At 37.3% G+C, this 17,938-nt stretch overlaps 1 protein-coding gene across 1 annotated transcript; it reads left to right on the top strand.

The window, feature by feature from the left end:
• The first annotated feature begins 325 nt into the window (after positions 1-325).
• On the top strand, positions 326-15,535 carry LOC101856746 (ras-related protein Rab-39B). The gene is made up of 2 exons (XM_005103043.3): positions 326-676; positions 6,146-15,535. The coding sequence occupies exons 1-2, from the start codon at positions 459-461 to the stop codon at positions 6,567-6,569; spliced, it is 642 nt and encodes a 213-aa protein (XP_005103100.1). The 5' UTR covers positions 326-458; the 3' UTR covers positions 6,570-15,535.
• The last annotated feature ends 2,403 nt before the right edge of the window (positions 15,536-17,938 follow it).

Genomic DNA, 17,938 nt, shown 5'->3' with positions numbered 1-17,938 from the left:
ACATAGTCTCTAATGTAGGCTAGACAGGTCCTACAGATGGTTCCAGCACAGCAGTATCTTACTAAAAAAAACCCAATCAGCTATGCAAATTAATACATTACAAAAGAAAAAAGAAATAACTGTGATTGTGCTTATGTCTGCAGGTGAAAAATGAAAGACGGGATGGTGGGTGAGTTGATGTGTTCAATACAAAAATGAACAATTCAACTATATTCCCAATTCCCTATTCCATATTAATTCAATATAAGGGTTTTGTTAACTTCCTAGTGGTTGGCTCATGCGGACGGGTTTAGACCAATCAAAATATTGGTCCTTTTCATTCTTGCCGTAGGTCACATGACACAAACACAACTACGCAAAACAGGAAGTTGGAGAAGTGATCGGAGAGCTCAATGATAATGTCGCATTGATTATTTATATTCATATCTCTGGCCTTTGTAACTTTCTGTGGAGGCAAAATGTGTGATCCTATATTCGAGTATCAATTTAGACTTATTCTGATTGGGGATAGTACTGTAGGTAAATCGTCTTTGCTCAGGTATTTTACAGATGGCAAATTCGACGAGGCCTGTGACCCCACAGTTGGTGTTGATTTCTATGCACGACTGATGGAAGTGAAACCTGGTGTACGAGTTAAACTCCAGCTTTGGGACACTGCTGGACAAGAACGATTTAGGTAAAGTACTTGTTCTGTTAGTATCTGTCTTTGGTATTTCAGGAAAAGATATCTTTTTGTCCCTAAAAGTATGGACGTACAAATCCAGGACTGTGTGTACCTAGCAGACCATTTCACTAATGACAACGTCGCCCAGCATTCTAATTGGTATTCAACATGGCAGATTTCGACAGCCTCACAGGTCAAGTATGAGTAGTGTAAGTCATGATTCTGACTTGAACTGTCACATGATAATATATTAAATATCAGAGAGAGGTATTTCCTAGATAGGCCCTACATCTATATATTTTTTAACATCTTTTAGTTTTAGTACCATAAAACCTTCATTTTAAGATTGGCTTTGTAACCAGCCTCTAGATCTAGATCTACTACTACTACTCACTAATGTTTACATTTTTACAATTTACTACTTGCTGATCCAGATTTCTTGTGGAGAATTTAAATTGACAATTGAGACTATTAAGTTAGCTCTAACTCGAATAGGAGGCTTGGCCAGGATAGAGAAAGGTGGAAAATGTTCGTGGCCTATACCCAGAAGCAGGGTGAGAAAGGCAATGATGATAAAATGTGAGGCATCTTCTTGGGGAAATCAGGCGCTCTTCAAAATAATGAAATCAAAGAAACCGTCATTTTTTTAGCCGTTTAGATCTATTCCAATGTTCTTTTTTTTGGGGGGGGGGGGGCATCGCCTTTTATGTCTATTTAAAAACACAATTCTATGAGGATTTTACTGAAAACCATTTCATTGATTAAAGGCACAAAAATGTAAATTTTCAGTTTCCAAAGACTCTTAAGTTTATAATGTAAATCACCAAACTTTGGTGGCCTTTTTCTCACTTATTTTATCTCTGAAGTCAGGTGGCCCACACCTCCTTCAATCATAAATATCACTACTTTTGTTCAAAGGCTCAATTGTGAGGTATTTTTTTCATGGAAAGCAAAACTATTGAACAAGCTTTTTGAGGTACTAATAACTCCACATGCCCAAAAATTGACGAGCGCCAGATTCTACCACATCATGAGACAAATGCCAATAAACATTGAAAGCACTGTCTGTTTTGCATTCATTTCTTTTTGTTCATTGTATAATAGAATATAATGTATTATTATCTGCAATCTCCAATTTTGGCCACAACAACAAGTGCACTGGAATATAATCGAAAGATACTTCAAACTTTCACTGTTAAGTAGCAATGCCCACCGAGCATGATTTTTGGCCCCCGCTGCGGGGGTGTTTCGTGGGATGAACTAACGCAAAGGTTATTGTCTTCAACTCGCTCTCATGCCGCTTCTCGTAAATGAATATATGAATGAAACTTGGCAGCCAATCAGAAAAGAGGTCAATCTCGTACTCGTAGTATGCAGTTTGACAACTTTGTACCCATCCGAGAAGCAGTCGAAAACGTTTGCGAAAGTGGTTGATGGGGTGCGCTTTGAAGATTTTTCGGAGCTGTGATTTGTCAAACTGACTGATACGTTGTACACCATTTTTCTTTATTCCCTTAAAATTTCATGCTTCTGTGTTTAGTGGTTTTTGCGAAATAAAAAAAAAATGTGGGAGTAACTAAGGGAAAAGCGGCATTGCCATTTGCGCATGCTGGGTGAACGACCGGCGGCTGGGAAATTTCCACTGAGTGACGTCATCAGCCATCGGTCGCCTCGGGCGCTACAAACGAGGCTCCGCTTAATGTGAACCGGAAAGGGGGGGTAAGATACTTGAAAACTAAACGGGGGCCTTGACAACTTGCATTTTTGTTGCATTTTAGTCACAATACAATAGAGGTAGTCATTTTTATTTGCTTGATTGTGTGATAGAAGAATAGAAACAGAAAAGCAAACATCTTGAGAAGTGGTATGGCATTGTGTTTGCGTTATAAATGAAAGCCTATTCCCCCCTCTTGGGAAAGCACACACTTGGAACTCGTCCTGTGTGCTCTGTTTGAAAAAGTGAGGCATTAAGATTGTTATTAAAGAGTATGGTACTTATTTAGTCCAGTCTGGGAAGATAGTCCCGTTTATACATTGTTATCGTTCACGCGTGCATGCGTGAGTGCGCGCGCGTGCGTGTGTGTGCGTGAGAGAGAGAGAGAGAGAGAGAAGGGGGGGGGGGAGGGTGTAAATATGTTACATTTATAGTATGAGTTGTTGCCTACACATGCGAAGTATTCCCATGACTTGTAAACTATATTATCTAAACGCATCTTAATCTAGCACACAATAAGACACTGTCCAACAATGGATATACATAGAGACGATCTTATTTTCTATTACAAAGTATGCATGCTTTTACTAGTAGAGAACTGGATTTATTAGACTAATAAATCCAGCTCTCTACTTAAATTTTTGTGGCAAATTGATCCAGAGCATTGCTTGGCAAGGAGGAACCTTTTATGTTGCCAAGTTTCATTCAAATATCATGACTTTGGGAGAAGATATGACTGATAATCTTTTTAAATCTGTAAAGAATGCCACTCTTTTACCTGTTAATGTCTTTACAACTCAAAAAGTATTGATAGATATTAAAAATTTGACAGCATGACTAGATTCTGCATTAAAAACTGTACTAGACTGCCAAGTTTCATTTACATACTCTAAGACATCTAATAGGCGAGCTATGACAAATATTGTCTCAAAACGCACCGAAAACCGCCACATTTTTACCTATAAACGTCTTCATTACTCAAAAAGTAGGATAGCTATGAAAATCTGAAAGCAGGACTAAATTCTGCACTAGAAAATGTAGGCCTACTGGGTTGCCAAGTTTCATTTAAATACTCCGAGAAATGAGCGAGTTATGACGAATATTGTCTCAAAACTCACCAAAGAATGTCCCATATTTTGGTTTTTTAAAATTATATAAAAGTGTACCAAAAAATTAATTGATTAAAAATTCATAACTTTTTTGTTTATTGATAGATTTCAAAAATTCAAAAAGTTCCATGCTCTGTGGGAATACAGCTACAAAATGCACCTATTTGCAAACATTTTCTGACAAAAAAAGGTTTTTCGTGGTCATTGCAATGTTAAGGGGTACGTACTGAAGGGTATTGGTAGGCTAGTCAGTAGTAATAGTGTTGTAATTATTGGGGTCAAAGTGGGATAATTATTCCTCACTTGTATTATCTTCAAGATCTTCACAGTTATGTATTGTAAGTAATTAGCATCATGTTGTATTATTTTAATGTTCAATACACCAGTTTTTAGCTTTTAAGGCAGATTTCACGGCAAGTGCCCGGAAGACAATTTGAGATTATTGATTATCATTTTGAGTACAAATCGCCCAAAATGTAATTTTTTGCTTTATGTCATTGTTTGAATGACTATCTATCTGGAAAATCAAGAATATATATACAGTTTGCCGAAATACTTTATGGGTCAAAGGTTATTTCAAATCGGTGCAAACGCCCAAATTCAGTCTTACAGTGATTCCCAACTTTCACCAGACTCACAGCATTATAAAATAAATAACGGTCAAGAGGATGTGTGGGTCAAATATTATATTTATAATCTCTTCGCTTTCATTTGGAAAAAAGGTACTTGCTTCCACAAAATTGTGCCTGTGGACTACCCAGTTCTGTCCTGTCGAGCCTGCAAGGAGGAGGGCGAAACTGTGGACCATGTGTTCCTAAAATGTCCCGCCAACTATCGTGTCAGAACACGTCTGCTGGGACATTTCAGGGACCCCAAAAAAGTTCTAACCTTCCTAACATTGCCAACAAATAGCCTGTGATGTTGAGTTCCTGTGTGCTGTCGGTATTGCTGACCGTTTATGACGCCACAACACGAGAAGAGAGAGAAATATTGAATTTGTTTGTTTGTTCCATAGCAACAATCTCCAGTTGGTTAGTTATTGCAAGAACTTTTCCAAGTTTTCGTAGCATTTCACTGACAGGTTTTTGTAAATGCAATTATAAGGCGTTGTACAACAGATTTCTAAAAGACTTTCATTCTTTTAAAGCCAACTAATAATTGTTGTCTGGAAAAATAATTAAGTTTCTCTATGGGGCACAACATTTTCCAAACCCCTCTTCGGACTGCATTACCACGTAGTGTAGAGATATAGATGGACCATGGAACAAGTGTCGCAAATTTATTGCAGTGCAATTGCCTAAGAAAGAACTGATGTGTGAATTATAACTAGTTCAGAACAAAATGTTCCTGCCATAGAAATATATGAGGAGACTGTTTAGGTCACTCAGGCATACACAGATACTTAGGATTAGGGGTCACCATTGACAACAAACTGTTTCAGAACGAACATATTGACATTTTAAAAATAAAAATGACAAAACAAAGGCTTAAAAAAAAGTTTCTTTTTAGAACATTAATCCTTTGAACCCTGTGCCCATACACCTAGCCACCGGTACCCAGTGAGTCCCTATCCCAGACCCGTCTCATCTGGGACAAAATCCACCCGCAAAATGGTTTACTACACAGGACGCGATTGAAATTACCTCTATTTTGAAGATCTTTCTCAATTAGATGCTGAATGACGAGAACTACCACCCAGAGTGGGATATGGAATGTTTAATGTGATTCTTAGGATGATAATAATAATAATAATAATAATAATAATAATAATGAAGATCATTTCCATAGCGCCCACTCCCGTGTGAACACAGCTCTAGGCACTTTACGTAAATGCATCATGTATGAACAATGCATGCACACACGCACACACACATACATACACACACATTAACACACGCACACACACACACATGCGCGCACGCACGCTTACACATCGTTACGAAATGAGCACATACTAATACATAATAAAATAATATATATACACAATGCAATTAGCAAAATACTTAAATGGATACATAGTCATTTACATGACATTGTACCGAACATGAATCTACTGACATAGGATTATATTGTCAGGGGGCTTGCTTTCCCCTCATTGATTGTACATGCGTACAATTAACATAGATCTGATCTTCCAATACATGTACTCACCTGTAGTCAAGTAGGCTACTGTAAAAAAAGCGTGCAGAAATTTATTTGCTTGGTATGAAGTAGTCAGTGTTTCTTTTGGAGCATCCAATCAACCTGCAGAGATTATATTTGTCAATGTTAATGGCTTTCATTCAGTTTTAACCCTCCAAGCATTGCTAACAAATAGCCTGTCATGTTGGGGGAAATTGTATAAAATGATTTCATGATATTATGTTTGAAAATTATTCTTGGGAACTGGCAAAATCAAGAAAGTAAAGACAATAAAAACCTATACACAGAAAGAAGAATGTAATAGGAAGTAGAGCTCATTTGTGAAGGAGTTGAATGTTTATGATGTAAAAGGGGGATAAATGAATGGAAGTGGTGTCTCGAACAATGGCCGATTAAATTGGCCAATGACACAAGAGGGTTAAAAATGTTTAAGAATTTCTATAAATTTATTGTGCATCTTCTAGGAAGCTGCATTTTTTAAAAGGAGTCAAAATTTGTTTTCATCTTTAATTTCAGGTCGATCACAAGGTCTTACTACAGAAATTCTGTGGGTGTGATGATTGTATACGATATCTCCAAGAGGAGCAGTTTTGAGAATCTGAAAGACTGGTATGAAGAAGCACGGGAGCACATTGAGCCGCACAAGGCCATCTTCGTTATCTTGGGTCACAAGGCAGACAACGATGAGAAACGACAAGTGACATTCAGAGAAGGAAAGCGCTTTGCTGAAATGCATGGACTAAAATTTTTTGAGACATCTGCCAAAACTGGCCAGAATGTTGAGGAATCCTTTGCACAGATTGCAAAAGACACATATCAGCATTTGCAAGATGGTCATATCAAGATAGAAGAAGGCTGGGATGGAGTCAAGGTAGGATTTGCCAGGCCAAAAGAGACAGTTCATTTAGCTGAGGCGGAGGGGGAAAGCCGGTGCTGTTGAAATCGTGTGTTGTAAAATTTGTTACACATGTGTCGAGATTGTTCTGAACGGGTGTGAGAATGTAGCCTCTTACAGGAATTGGTGAAGGAGTGAAGGTCTGGTCTTGTCAATATATTGCAGACAACAGGGCAGTGTACAATGTCACATGTGCTGTCCTCGGGGCGTTTTCATCCCTTTAATCCCACAATAGATGTTTTCATTAAGTCGTTAGTGTTCAAAAGCTGGTTACACATTCTTTATTCATGATCCCATTCACACACAGAAATGAATTACTCCCAAAGTTGTTTTTTTTGTTAAGTTGAAAACCTGATTGTTATGGTAATCATAGTGTACAGGTGTCTGGTGGTGCACAGACTGCTGGTACAGGATAAAGAGAAGGGGAAAGTTTGTTCATTTTTGGCAGTTCCATGCTAGAGGCTAATTGTCACTTTTACCCTAAGGTAGTTGTGAGATGCTGTTGGATAATCCAAACATTTCACTCTTGTGATAATTTTGGGGAATTCTCACTGAATGCAGTTTTAATGTAGGGACCGTATAATCAATTCAAGCAATTGTTCTAATGAAGGGTAGCAGAATTATATTATAGACTGGTAGAGGAACTCCTGGGTGCAGTTATGTTCTTTGTTACGTGCTCATTCTGTGTGAAAAAAGTAGCTCTGTGCATCTGAGTGATCATTGCTATTTGAATTTAAGTTGAAATTTTAACGCCTGAACATCTTGTGCTTTTGTACTTACCCAAGTGAGCCAGCGTAATGTTGTTCCATAATTTACATGTTGTTTTAATTTCGGTGTGAGTGACCAAGGCTGTCCCAGAAGTTAAATGTGCAATATGTCATTTTTTGCCTGTTTGCTGTTTGATAATGTCTTTTTTATGAGTTGCAAAGTGTATCAATCTGCTTTTCAAGCATAATTTTTAAATGTCTTTTCTGCAAAGCTGTGATTTCTTTTTTGTTGATGTGACTTGACTTGTTACTGCATGCAGTGGATATTTGAACATAATCATAATGCCTCCCTGTGCATGGGATGATTTTAAAGGTTTACAATTTTACAGTTAAATTCTAAAAATTTTGATTCTTTGTCATGTTTATACTTAATCTTGGCATAGCCATGTTACACTCGTAGAAGGCAAGGGATTTTAGGGTGGGAGGTGGTGGTGAAAATATTGACGGTATTGCCTTGTGCTTTTTTTGTATGTGTTCAAATGACATGACATATTAGATAAGAATTTTATAAAACAATAATATAGTTTGTTAAGAAATGAATATTAAGTGTATAATACATGCTGTATATTTTTCTGGCAAAGTGTATAATTATAAATCAAAATGGCATGAATCCTATTGGTGAAGAATTTGAGAGCTGAACCTAGACTCTTTAACAACTTTACAACTCATGACCCGAGGAGAGAAGGAGAGACAAAACTCTCATTATCATATCAATCAATCGTCTCTTGGCCGGTTGTATGGCAAGGTAAACTACTAGAGCGCTATCGATTTAGAATTTTGATATATTATGAAATTTTTGTAGTTTTTTTTTTATAGTGCTGCATTGTGTTGTTGGTGCTGCATCAAAGCATAGCTACTTTACAGCTTTACAGCTGTCTAGTTGTTCTCCTGGGGCAATTCATATCGCTAGGGGATCTCATGGGGAGGCCAGTTGTGGGAGTCAATGTTGTGAATTTATGGACATTTTTAAGTCCCAGTTCACTGATTTATAACACGATAACACTGAGCTCTGGTGCGTTTTTAAGTTTTACTCGATTTTGTATGTTATTCGAGTGAAGATAAGGATTGCTTTTTATCTTTTGACAAATCAAAAGATTATGTAAAACAAATGACATTCACCATATCATAAAAGGCTAAAAACAGGTCCAGTGGAATTAGAATATCCATGTTTTGTGTTTGAAAATTGTTTTTTTTTTCCCCTGAAATCTCATTTTGAAGCCAGTTATTTTGGTTTTATCTTTTTGATTTGATTCAAATTGTGTTTGCTGTGGCATGTTACTCTATAAATTATGTGTCTCCCATGTTTTCACATATCAAGATATTTACTTATTTATACACTTTGAATCTTTTACTGTTTATTAAAGGATAGTTCACGGGTCTGGCGACAATTTTCATGACATGGTGGGTGCTTTTCTCTCTCAGATCACAACCCAAAGATCAGGGTGTGTACGATATTATCGGTTAGGGTACTTTGTGTTTCATTCACAATGTTATTTAAATGATTTGATGCTTTTTAGTTTTTGTAAGAGTTTTACGGCACTGGCAACACAATAAGGTCATATAAGTGCCGAAAATTAGAGGTGTTACAAGAGAGTAACAAACACAAAATAGAAGGAGGGAAGTTAAAATGATAGATGTTTGATAGGAAAGAAGGAGCAAACCACACCAGAGTACCCGCCAACCACCCACATGATTTGATGCTCGGGTCAAGAATTCCTACGGGGAAATCTGTTTCCAGTGTCGTGTCTACAAGCATTCTTGCAAATAACTTTGGGCAGTGATTATTCAAATCCTTACAACTCGGGTACCTATCATTGCTGTCATTCGGCATTATAGTGTGTTCAAATTTCGAAAAAATGAAAATCAAGTATGTAGTAAAAGTTTGATGAGGTGCACCGATTGGTCCAAGTCTCATTCCTCTTCTTTAAGAAAATAATGAATTTAGACGCATTAAACATTTTGTATCAGTATAATCACCTGAGAGAAATAAAACAGTTTTTTTTGCTTCTTCTGAAGACCCCGTATTTTGACATATATGACAATGATAAATGACTGACTGCAATGATATTTATGCACTTGCAGTTAAAAGCTGAGCTGGGCAAGCACTAGTCTGATAAAGACTACCAAAATTCTCACTGATGAGTGGGAAGTGCCTAGGTATTGTTTAGTTAGAATAAGCAAGAACATTAAAAAAACCTGATTAACTTACTTCTATGTGTAGTGTGTTCACGTTAGGAGATGAGCCAGTAATCAAATCTGTTACTGTTACTATATTTATTTTATTTTGGTGAAGTTTTTTTAGATCTAAAATTTTGAAAACTATGTCAGTGTGTATTCCAAAAAGCTTTTATGGAAATTCTGTTGTCTGGTTTGGAAGGTATTTTTAATAATACTAATAATATGTTGATAAATAACTGTCTCAATTTTTTTGTTTTTCATCTATAATTTTTATTTGGCTGAGAATAAAATATGGCTCTTGTATGTGAACTTGAGTGAAACGACATGCTTTTGAGAAACTGTAATGTTGATGATTTTATATTTAATGCATAGGTGTCAAACTCAAGGCCCGCGGGCAGCATCCAGCTTGGCGAACAATTGTATCTGGCCTGCGAGAGAATTTTAGGAAGCCTAACCTGAGAATCTCCATAACACAGAAACTTATTCCAAACATGAGCGGACTAGTTGCCTACAAAATGTACCAAACATTCAACTCTTGAAAAATTGAGCGTAAAATTATATGCCTTGATTTGTTCAATTGTTCAAACTTGTTTTCTATTTTTTTTATAATATACATTTTAAAAAAGGTTTAGTTCCAATGCTCAACGAGTGTTTATTCAGTGCGACCCTTGACCTTAGGTATAATTTTGGCCCCTAGAATGATTGAGTTAGACACCCCAGATCTAATGTCTTTGTTACCAGTTGCCTCTCAGAGTGTACAGTAGAGCGATTAGCTTCATTTATGATTTGTTTTACACATATGAGAGATTCAGGCATGTTCCGAACTGCTTGAGCAGTTAAAACACTACACAAGGTGCTATCTATACAAAAGGAGGGGAGAAGAATGAGCAGTTAGTCCCCTAGAGCAGTGCTTGCCAATGCGGGTGATATCGCCCACCGGTGATTTTGGTGGGCAGGAGGAATCACCTGTGTAGTGACAGGTTTTATTTATGCCCGTTTTGGAAATACGTACAGGGGCAGGACAAAACAAAAATTTTAGCCTCTTAAAGGTGGCAAAAGTGAACGCCGGATTTAAAAATGTTGACAAGCACTGCCCTAGATTGTTCTGGGTATATGGTATTATGATCAAACTTCACCTTTCATTAGTTTAAAGTTTTTTTAGTTTTCTATTTTGTTTTGAATGACAGACCGTAAAGCTGGCTTTGAATTTGTGCATTTTTCCATTCTAGAAAAATGGAAACAGTGTATTATACTTTTATACACATTTAGATTCATAGTCCCGGCTTTGCATGGATTAAGGGAATGTCAGAACTGTGGTTGTCACTGTTTTATGATTTGTTTCAAAAGAAAATGCTCATTTTTTTAATATGGAGGTTTACTTGAGGGAAAGACAATGCTCATATTTTTTTAATTTCGAATTTTTATGGTTAGTTGTTGATTAAGCTGCAGATGATATGGTAGTTGCAGAACAAAAGTTTTCTTTGTCTCAGTCCCATATAATGATATATAACTAAAGCCAGGCATGAGTCTAGCAGCTATCTTGTGGGCATTATGGACACTGGTCAACCATTCAGTTTTTCCATTATAATCTGAAGACTGATGATCTTATAGATCCAAGAGAGGAGAGCATTTACAGAAGTAGTAAACTACCACTTGTCGCCAACATGGCAAAAAGAGAAAAAAAATACTGGAAATAAAAACAAGCAACTTAAATTGATCACAAATGCTAAAACTAGCTGCAGATAGTTGTACCTTTCCATTTCCTAAAGTGGAGTCGATGTCCATCTTAAAGCTGCTTTTATCACCTTTACTTTGATTTTGCAGCCTAGGGGATTATAATGCTTTTGTGGGTTTTTAAATCTCACAATTGAGGAAGAAGTAAATGCATTCTCTCAAAGGTTGAGGCAAAAAAATATCAGTTTAAGCAGTTAGATTTATTTGCCAGCAATTAATGTCAAGGAGATTGATTATATGGCCCGTAACTCATGAGGCAGCCCTATCTCAAATGAACTTGTATAATAAAAAAAAAAATAGTGACAGGGAAGAGGAGCAGCACAAAACCCTCAACTGCTTTGTTTTGTTTGCAGTTTTGTTTACCTCAGATATACGTGTATATATGTGGCCACAGATATTCTTCTGTCTATGTGTTCATGAGCTTGCTGTTTCTGTCATCGGGTCATGATATTCTCATTCTACCACCTATGCGCCTGTTGTTCTCATGCAATTCAGATTTCTTTCAGCCCGGCCATCTGTTGCGACATAGTGACGTGATGAGTTGCTGTGTATTATAATGTGGAATTGTAGTTTGTTTTAATCTCATCTGTGTATCATGGTCCTTTTTTGGCCCTTTGTGTCTTGACAAACAGTTTTTAACCACCATTGGTCCAGTGAACGGAGATGAACGTTTTTCAACGATTGTTTAAAACAAAAAGTGCAGGGATTTGATGATTTTTGTTTTTAAGAATGCCCAGCCCCTTACCATTTATCTCTTTGTGAGATTCTTTTTCAGGCTGTGCCCCAATTATAAGATTTAAAAAATGCTTTCAGTTTTTGAGTCTGAGGCTAAACTTGCGGTTGTTGTGATGTTGTTGTGATCGATTCAGAAGACTTGCGGTACATAACCGGTATCTACTGGATAAAAGTTGTGAGAGCTATAGGCCAATTCTGGGCATAAAAAAAGGAAACTTTCAGTGAAAATGATTAGTTGCATGTGACCTCTGGGCCAATTCAATGCATAAAAAAAGGCAAATTTTTAGTAGTTACACATGCGACCTGACATTGTGTGGCACAAGGTATTCAGTATTCAGCTGGGGGAGTGGGGCCATGTTCATCGTGTACTGGTACAGTGTTTGGTGTTGTGTTCTCGTATTTTTTCAGTCTGAGTGGACTCTGGGGTAGTGGGAGAACTTTGGAGTATCATCAGATTACTTTGTAACTGGACCACAGGGTGCTTATTTGTCACGGAGGCTGGTGGATTTGAGTATTTTCTGTTCTGGAGCAGGATTAATGTCACATAATGTTTTGACTTCATAGAGTTTAGGTTACGCCTGCAAGTTCTGGTGTATACCTTTGTTTACATTGCGTGCCATAAATCCTTTTTGTGGCTTTTGATTTGCAGTATTTGAACTTCTAAGGATGGTTTATCTTTTCAACCATGAAAGGGAATGGAGTAGGTGTTCACACCTGTTGTACATGTATGAATTATTCTATCTATCTAACTCTAACAAATCTGTTGTTAACTCTCCAAGTGTTAGTTACAAATAGCCAGTGGAGTCAGTAAATTATTTGATTTCATTATATTACGTTGGAAAATGCCTGCGAACCTGCAAACCAAGCGTATAATGGTCATAAACTTAAGTATTTTCAGAAAGTAGAATGGAAATAGGAAGTAGAACTAATTTTTGAAGGAGGTGAAATTTTTAATGATAAAGTAATAGGATAAACAAATGAAAATAGCGGCTCAAATTGCGGCCAACTAAATTAGCCATGACACCATAGATTGAAACTTACTGCCGATTTAATCGGCCGTTGAGATTTGGAGGGTAGTCATTATATATGGGTCACATCTGAGGCAATTATTACGTGACATTGCCCTTTTTTTGCCTGCTTTAGTGAACAACTCATAGACGTTGACTTTCCCATCAGTTTAGACTTCTTGAAGTACAAACCGTGCCGTCATTTGCCCTAATCTAAGTCAACTTCCTCCCCTCCATCGGTCTATTGGGGTGTTGTAGGCTACCTCATTCAACCATGGTTGTAGGTGATAGACAGGGTGGAAACATACCCCCACCTGTATGGTTTAGATTGTGTCGATGGCATAAAGATTTAGTCATCAGAAACTCATTTTGGCTTGAGGGGAGGCGAGCAAATGGTCAACTTATTTCCTTTCCTGCTTAAGTTCTAGTTTGCTTTAACATAGTTTTCTATTTCACAATATAGTTTTCTATTACATAAGTCAAAAAGTGTGATTTAGTCAATGTAGTTTTCTACTACTACTACTACTACACAAATCGAATAGTGTGATTGATGCCCACCAAGCTTTTAATGTTTAGAAATTTGAGCCAATATTGTTTTGTGTGTGAATAAGCTTCTGTCTGCTGATGTCCTGTCCTTCCACAGTACATGCTTGGTTATGCTATCTTCTCTTGTAACTTGGCACAATGTCATGTATTTGTTATGTGTAGGGTGACGGTCATACACATCAATATATTACATCGATATTTATATAATATGCATAAATTATGTGTATTCTCCATGCATGGAGCCGACTTATACACATGATTCCGTATAATACCAAAAATCAAAAGTCTTCATCGTACATTTAATTTCTTGCTCAGAGATTCAGAATAAATGTTGATCTATGTCATTTATTTGTTTGATGGACATTATGTTTTCATAAATTAATATGAATGTACTCAACATCAACGGTTCAAGGGGTTAATAGTACATCAGATCCTAAAGTTTCAATATCTAACATTCTGTAATTTTATGACTTTTCATCTCTACTTTAAGAGATAACAGGATATCTGGTTTCAAGAGGGCTGATAGGCCATTTAATTTTTAAGTGGTTAGAGGTTTACTAGGACATTTTGCCCTAGTTTTTTTTTCTATATATATATATATATTGGTCAGGTCATGTATGCTGTACATTAGTTGACTTGCACAGTGCAGGGATGAGTCAATAGAAAATGGATCTTGCTTTTTTGTTTGAGGAGGAGGGTATTTGAGTTGTACGTTGTATTGCTCGAAGTGTTACATTAAACAAGACAGGGGCCCAGTGGGAGATGAACTGGGAAGAAGGTGGTGGCAATAGAGGATTGGACATACTCTCAGGAAGCCAGGCAGTTGTATGGCAAAGAAAGTTTTCGACTGGAATTCGCATGGTTAGAGGTCAAGGGGAAGGCCACATGGTTCCTGGAGAATAGTCACATAGAATGATGTAGGCTACAGAAAAGTGGGAAGACATGAAATAATATCAAGAAGCCAGCACAGGATATGGACAGATGGAAAGTATTTGTTAGCGACGTTTTTAGAGTCGACTCTAAGTGTGCTACTGTTACTTGCACCCGTGCACAAGCGATTTTGATCTCTTTCTCTCTCATCTTGAAAATGAAATTCCTTGAGAATACATGAAAACTCCAATGAAATAACCAGATAAGTCACAGTTTTTAAGAAGATGGTTTTTTTTTCTCCTGTTGCATTCTTTAGAAATTGAATTTTGTTCTCCTCAAATAAATCCATGGATAACGACAACCAAATCTTGTGCTATGTTACTTAAAAGAAATGATGTAGGCTACTCACTATGAGGTACACACTTTCAAACCTTTTGATATTCAGTTTTCTCCACTTTTTAAAACTGTGACCTCTCTGGGTTTTTCCTCTGGAGTCTTCACATATTTTTTTATCACCGGGAACTTTTAAGAATTTTTTTGGCTTAGAAGTTTTGCATAATGCATCGATTCATTTCTGAGAACCTTTTGCAGCGTAATATTGTTTTCCTTAGTGTATGAATTCACCCTACAAACCTTTGCCTTAATGTGCCCATGTGGAGGGGTGTGTCTTGTGTTGTTGTTTTTTTGTTCTGGATCCCATGAATTCAGGACCCAGAAGCTCTCATTGTAAGACTTTCACTTTTGTTTTGTGGTTTTATTAATTTTGTTTTCGGTGCAGTGACTCACTCCCATTATTTTTATGACCATGGCTACATCAAAGAAACATGTCGCTGCCTGTGGTCGTGGTGAATGGTTTGTGAAGGTTGTAACATCATTCATTAATCTAATCTCATCTTGGTTTGTTGGCCTCATCTTGCAGTATAGCCCCGAACAAAATTCACGGGCTCCACCGTCCACCACTAAAATCATTGCAGAAATAGCGACAGGAGTGGAGGTTGCAATAAGGATTTCATGATGGCTTATGACAATATGGTACACTGGTGCCTGTCACAGAGAAAACACCACTGTATTTCTTTTGAAATTTCTGAGGTAGGGCCTACAGCCATAGGAACTGTTTCATAAAAATTTCATTGCTGACATTCAACATTGTGTGTTGCCTAAAGTTTTTAAAAAAGTTAAAATCAAGTATGTTGTTGGGTTTCATGAGGTGCATTGATTGGTCCTGGTCTTATTTCTCTTCTTGAAATATGGATTTAGACGAATGAAACAATTTATATTAACATTATGTCCTGCTGGAAGTAAATCTGTTTTTTGCTTCTCCTGAAAACCTTTTCTTTTGATGTAAGACGATGATGAATGATATTGATGATTTGTTACACCTGGGAAGTATCTCCTACATTCATTCTGTGAACAGTTTGTCAAATCATGAATACATTATGTTGCTGCTGGCCCTATGGTGACTTTTTAATACATGTACCTCACTATAGTCAAGCACACACATAGTGAAATTGGCGGGATTCAAAAAACTTTTTATCATGTACCGGTACGAATTTCGCTTTACCAGTATATGTACGAATTTGAGGCTATATATTTTTAAGAATTTAAGAAAAAGTTTGGGAACAGAAAATCAATTCACTTTGTGCATGATTGTTATGTTCATGGTAGACTGTAGTTTTTTTGGGGAGACCTTCTTTTTAAAAAAAAAATAACGAGACAGACATTGACCAGTGTCTGCGGTACAATGGTCAGGGGCTTCGCTTTTGCACACATAAGACCTGAGTTTATTTCCTGAGCGGGGAGAAATTTTTAATCAAGTATCTCAGTCTTTCTGCTGGAATGTTGCATCCCTCTCAGCCCAGGAGGGCCTTGACAGGCAAAGTCCGCAGCCCGCCTCCAAAAGGATCTATTTTGTGTCGATGGGGGACACCTACATTTAGGAAAAATATTAAATTGAGACAGACATATATACTGTATTTTCTGCGTGCTCCCAGTGAGGTACAAATGTATAAATTTGTAACATTTATTGTTTCTTCATGCCCCCATTCCCATCACTGTACGATGCCCCCCCCCCCCCCCCTTACCCAAGACATTTCGCTACCTAAGAATTATGAAGTTCTATCTAACATTTTTGGACATTTTGAGTTACTAAGACATGAGGTCAGAAAGCAAATGCTTGATAGATATCTGCTTTATCAAAATGGTAAGAATATTTGGAGCCTTTATCAAGATATTCGAAGAATTGCATCCGAAGAAGCTTGACATTTTGTGAAACTCAAAAATTTTGACGTCAAATTTCTTCAAACTAGATATTGAGCTGATAAAACTGATAATTCTGAGGTCGCAATTTGTATATTCTGAGACAGACGTGAAGGTTCTTTCTGTATATTCCCAGTGGGGTACAAATATACACTGTTCATGTATTTTATTGTTCCAGTGGGGGTACAAATATACACTGTACATGATTGTATTTTAATTTCCCAGCAAGGTACAAATGTACTCAGTACATATATATTTGTACCAGTGTGGTACAAACGTACCTTGTACGTGTGTATTTTATTGTCTCATTGAGGTACAAATGTACATTGTACATGATTGTATTTCATTGTTTCAGTGGGGTACACACAATATGTGGAATTCGGGGCTCGTCAAATTTTGAGCATGCGGAGTCATTGGTATCATCTTAAGGCCTGTTCATTCATCTTGCTTTCGATGAAAAAAAATATACTTATAATCTATTGTGAATAAAAGTCAAGATATTTGCGATTGAAGAAGGTCGGGGTTGCCTGGTTTCAGGGGTAAATTTAGCTAGAGAATGGCAGCCACCAAGGTTGGGCAACTTCCAAAGCTTGAGAGTCCTTGGAAACTGGAATATATTAATGTATTTGTGCCTTCAGCAAACGGTTTTCAGTAAAAATCCTCACAGAAGTGAGTTTTTAAATGAACAAAAAAGGTTTCGAGGCTAAACACAAAAATTACCAAATAAGGGGGAAAATGCCGGTTTCTCCTTTCATTATTTTGACGGGCGCTTGATTTTACCACGCTGCCTCATGCTATTGTCCCAGTGGGGTACAAATGGTCGCTTTTAAGGACAAGCGGGATATCCCAGATTTCGGGGTTTCCAGAAATGTTGACCTACGCCAAAAGTGGACATTGCCCTACCTTTAGGAGAAGTTTGATTTCATTGGTGTGTTTGTTTGGTTTTAGAGAAAACTTTCATTGTCTTTTCAAGAAACTGAACAAGGGGCAAAAACTTCGCCTTCGATTTTCTCAAAACAGCATTTTTCAGGATAGCCCCCTTGTGCTTAAAAGCGACCAAATACACACTGTACATGTATTTTATTGTCCCAGTAGGGTACAAATACACACTGTACATGTATTTTATTGGCCCAGTAGGGTACAATTACACACACTGTACTTGTATTTTATTGGCCCAGTAGGGTACAATTAGTACAAATACACACACTGTACTTGTATTTTATTGGCCCAGTGGGAATTGTGTACACCGTACATAATGTATTCGCTAACATTGTTCCTTCAGTGCCCCCGCTCCTGTCGCTGTGCGGTGCGGTGCCCCCCC

The sequence above is a fragment of the Aplysia californica genome, unplaced genomic scaffold (genome assembly GCF_000002075.1).
Source record: "Aplysia californica isolate F4 #8 unplaced genomic scaffold, AplCal3.0 scaffold00356, whole genome shotgun sequence".
Lineage (NCBI taxonomy): Eukaryota > Metazoa > Mollusca > Gastropoda > Aplysiida > Aplysiidae > Aplysia > Aplysia californica.
The sequence above is the reverse complement of the archived record's forward strand: the minus strand, read 5'-3'. Positions and strand labels throughout refer to the sequence as shown.

Excerpts from the sequence above, each read along its gene's own strand:
- LOC101856746 (XM_005103043.3), top strand. The coding sequence starts at position 459 with ATGTGTGATCCTATATTCGAGTATCAATTTAGACTTATTCTGATTGGG. Across the intron at positions 677-6,145 it reads GCTGGACAAGAACGATTTAG|GTCGATCACAAGGTCTTACT; the intron begins GTAAAGTACTTG and ends CTTTAATTTCAG.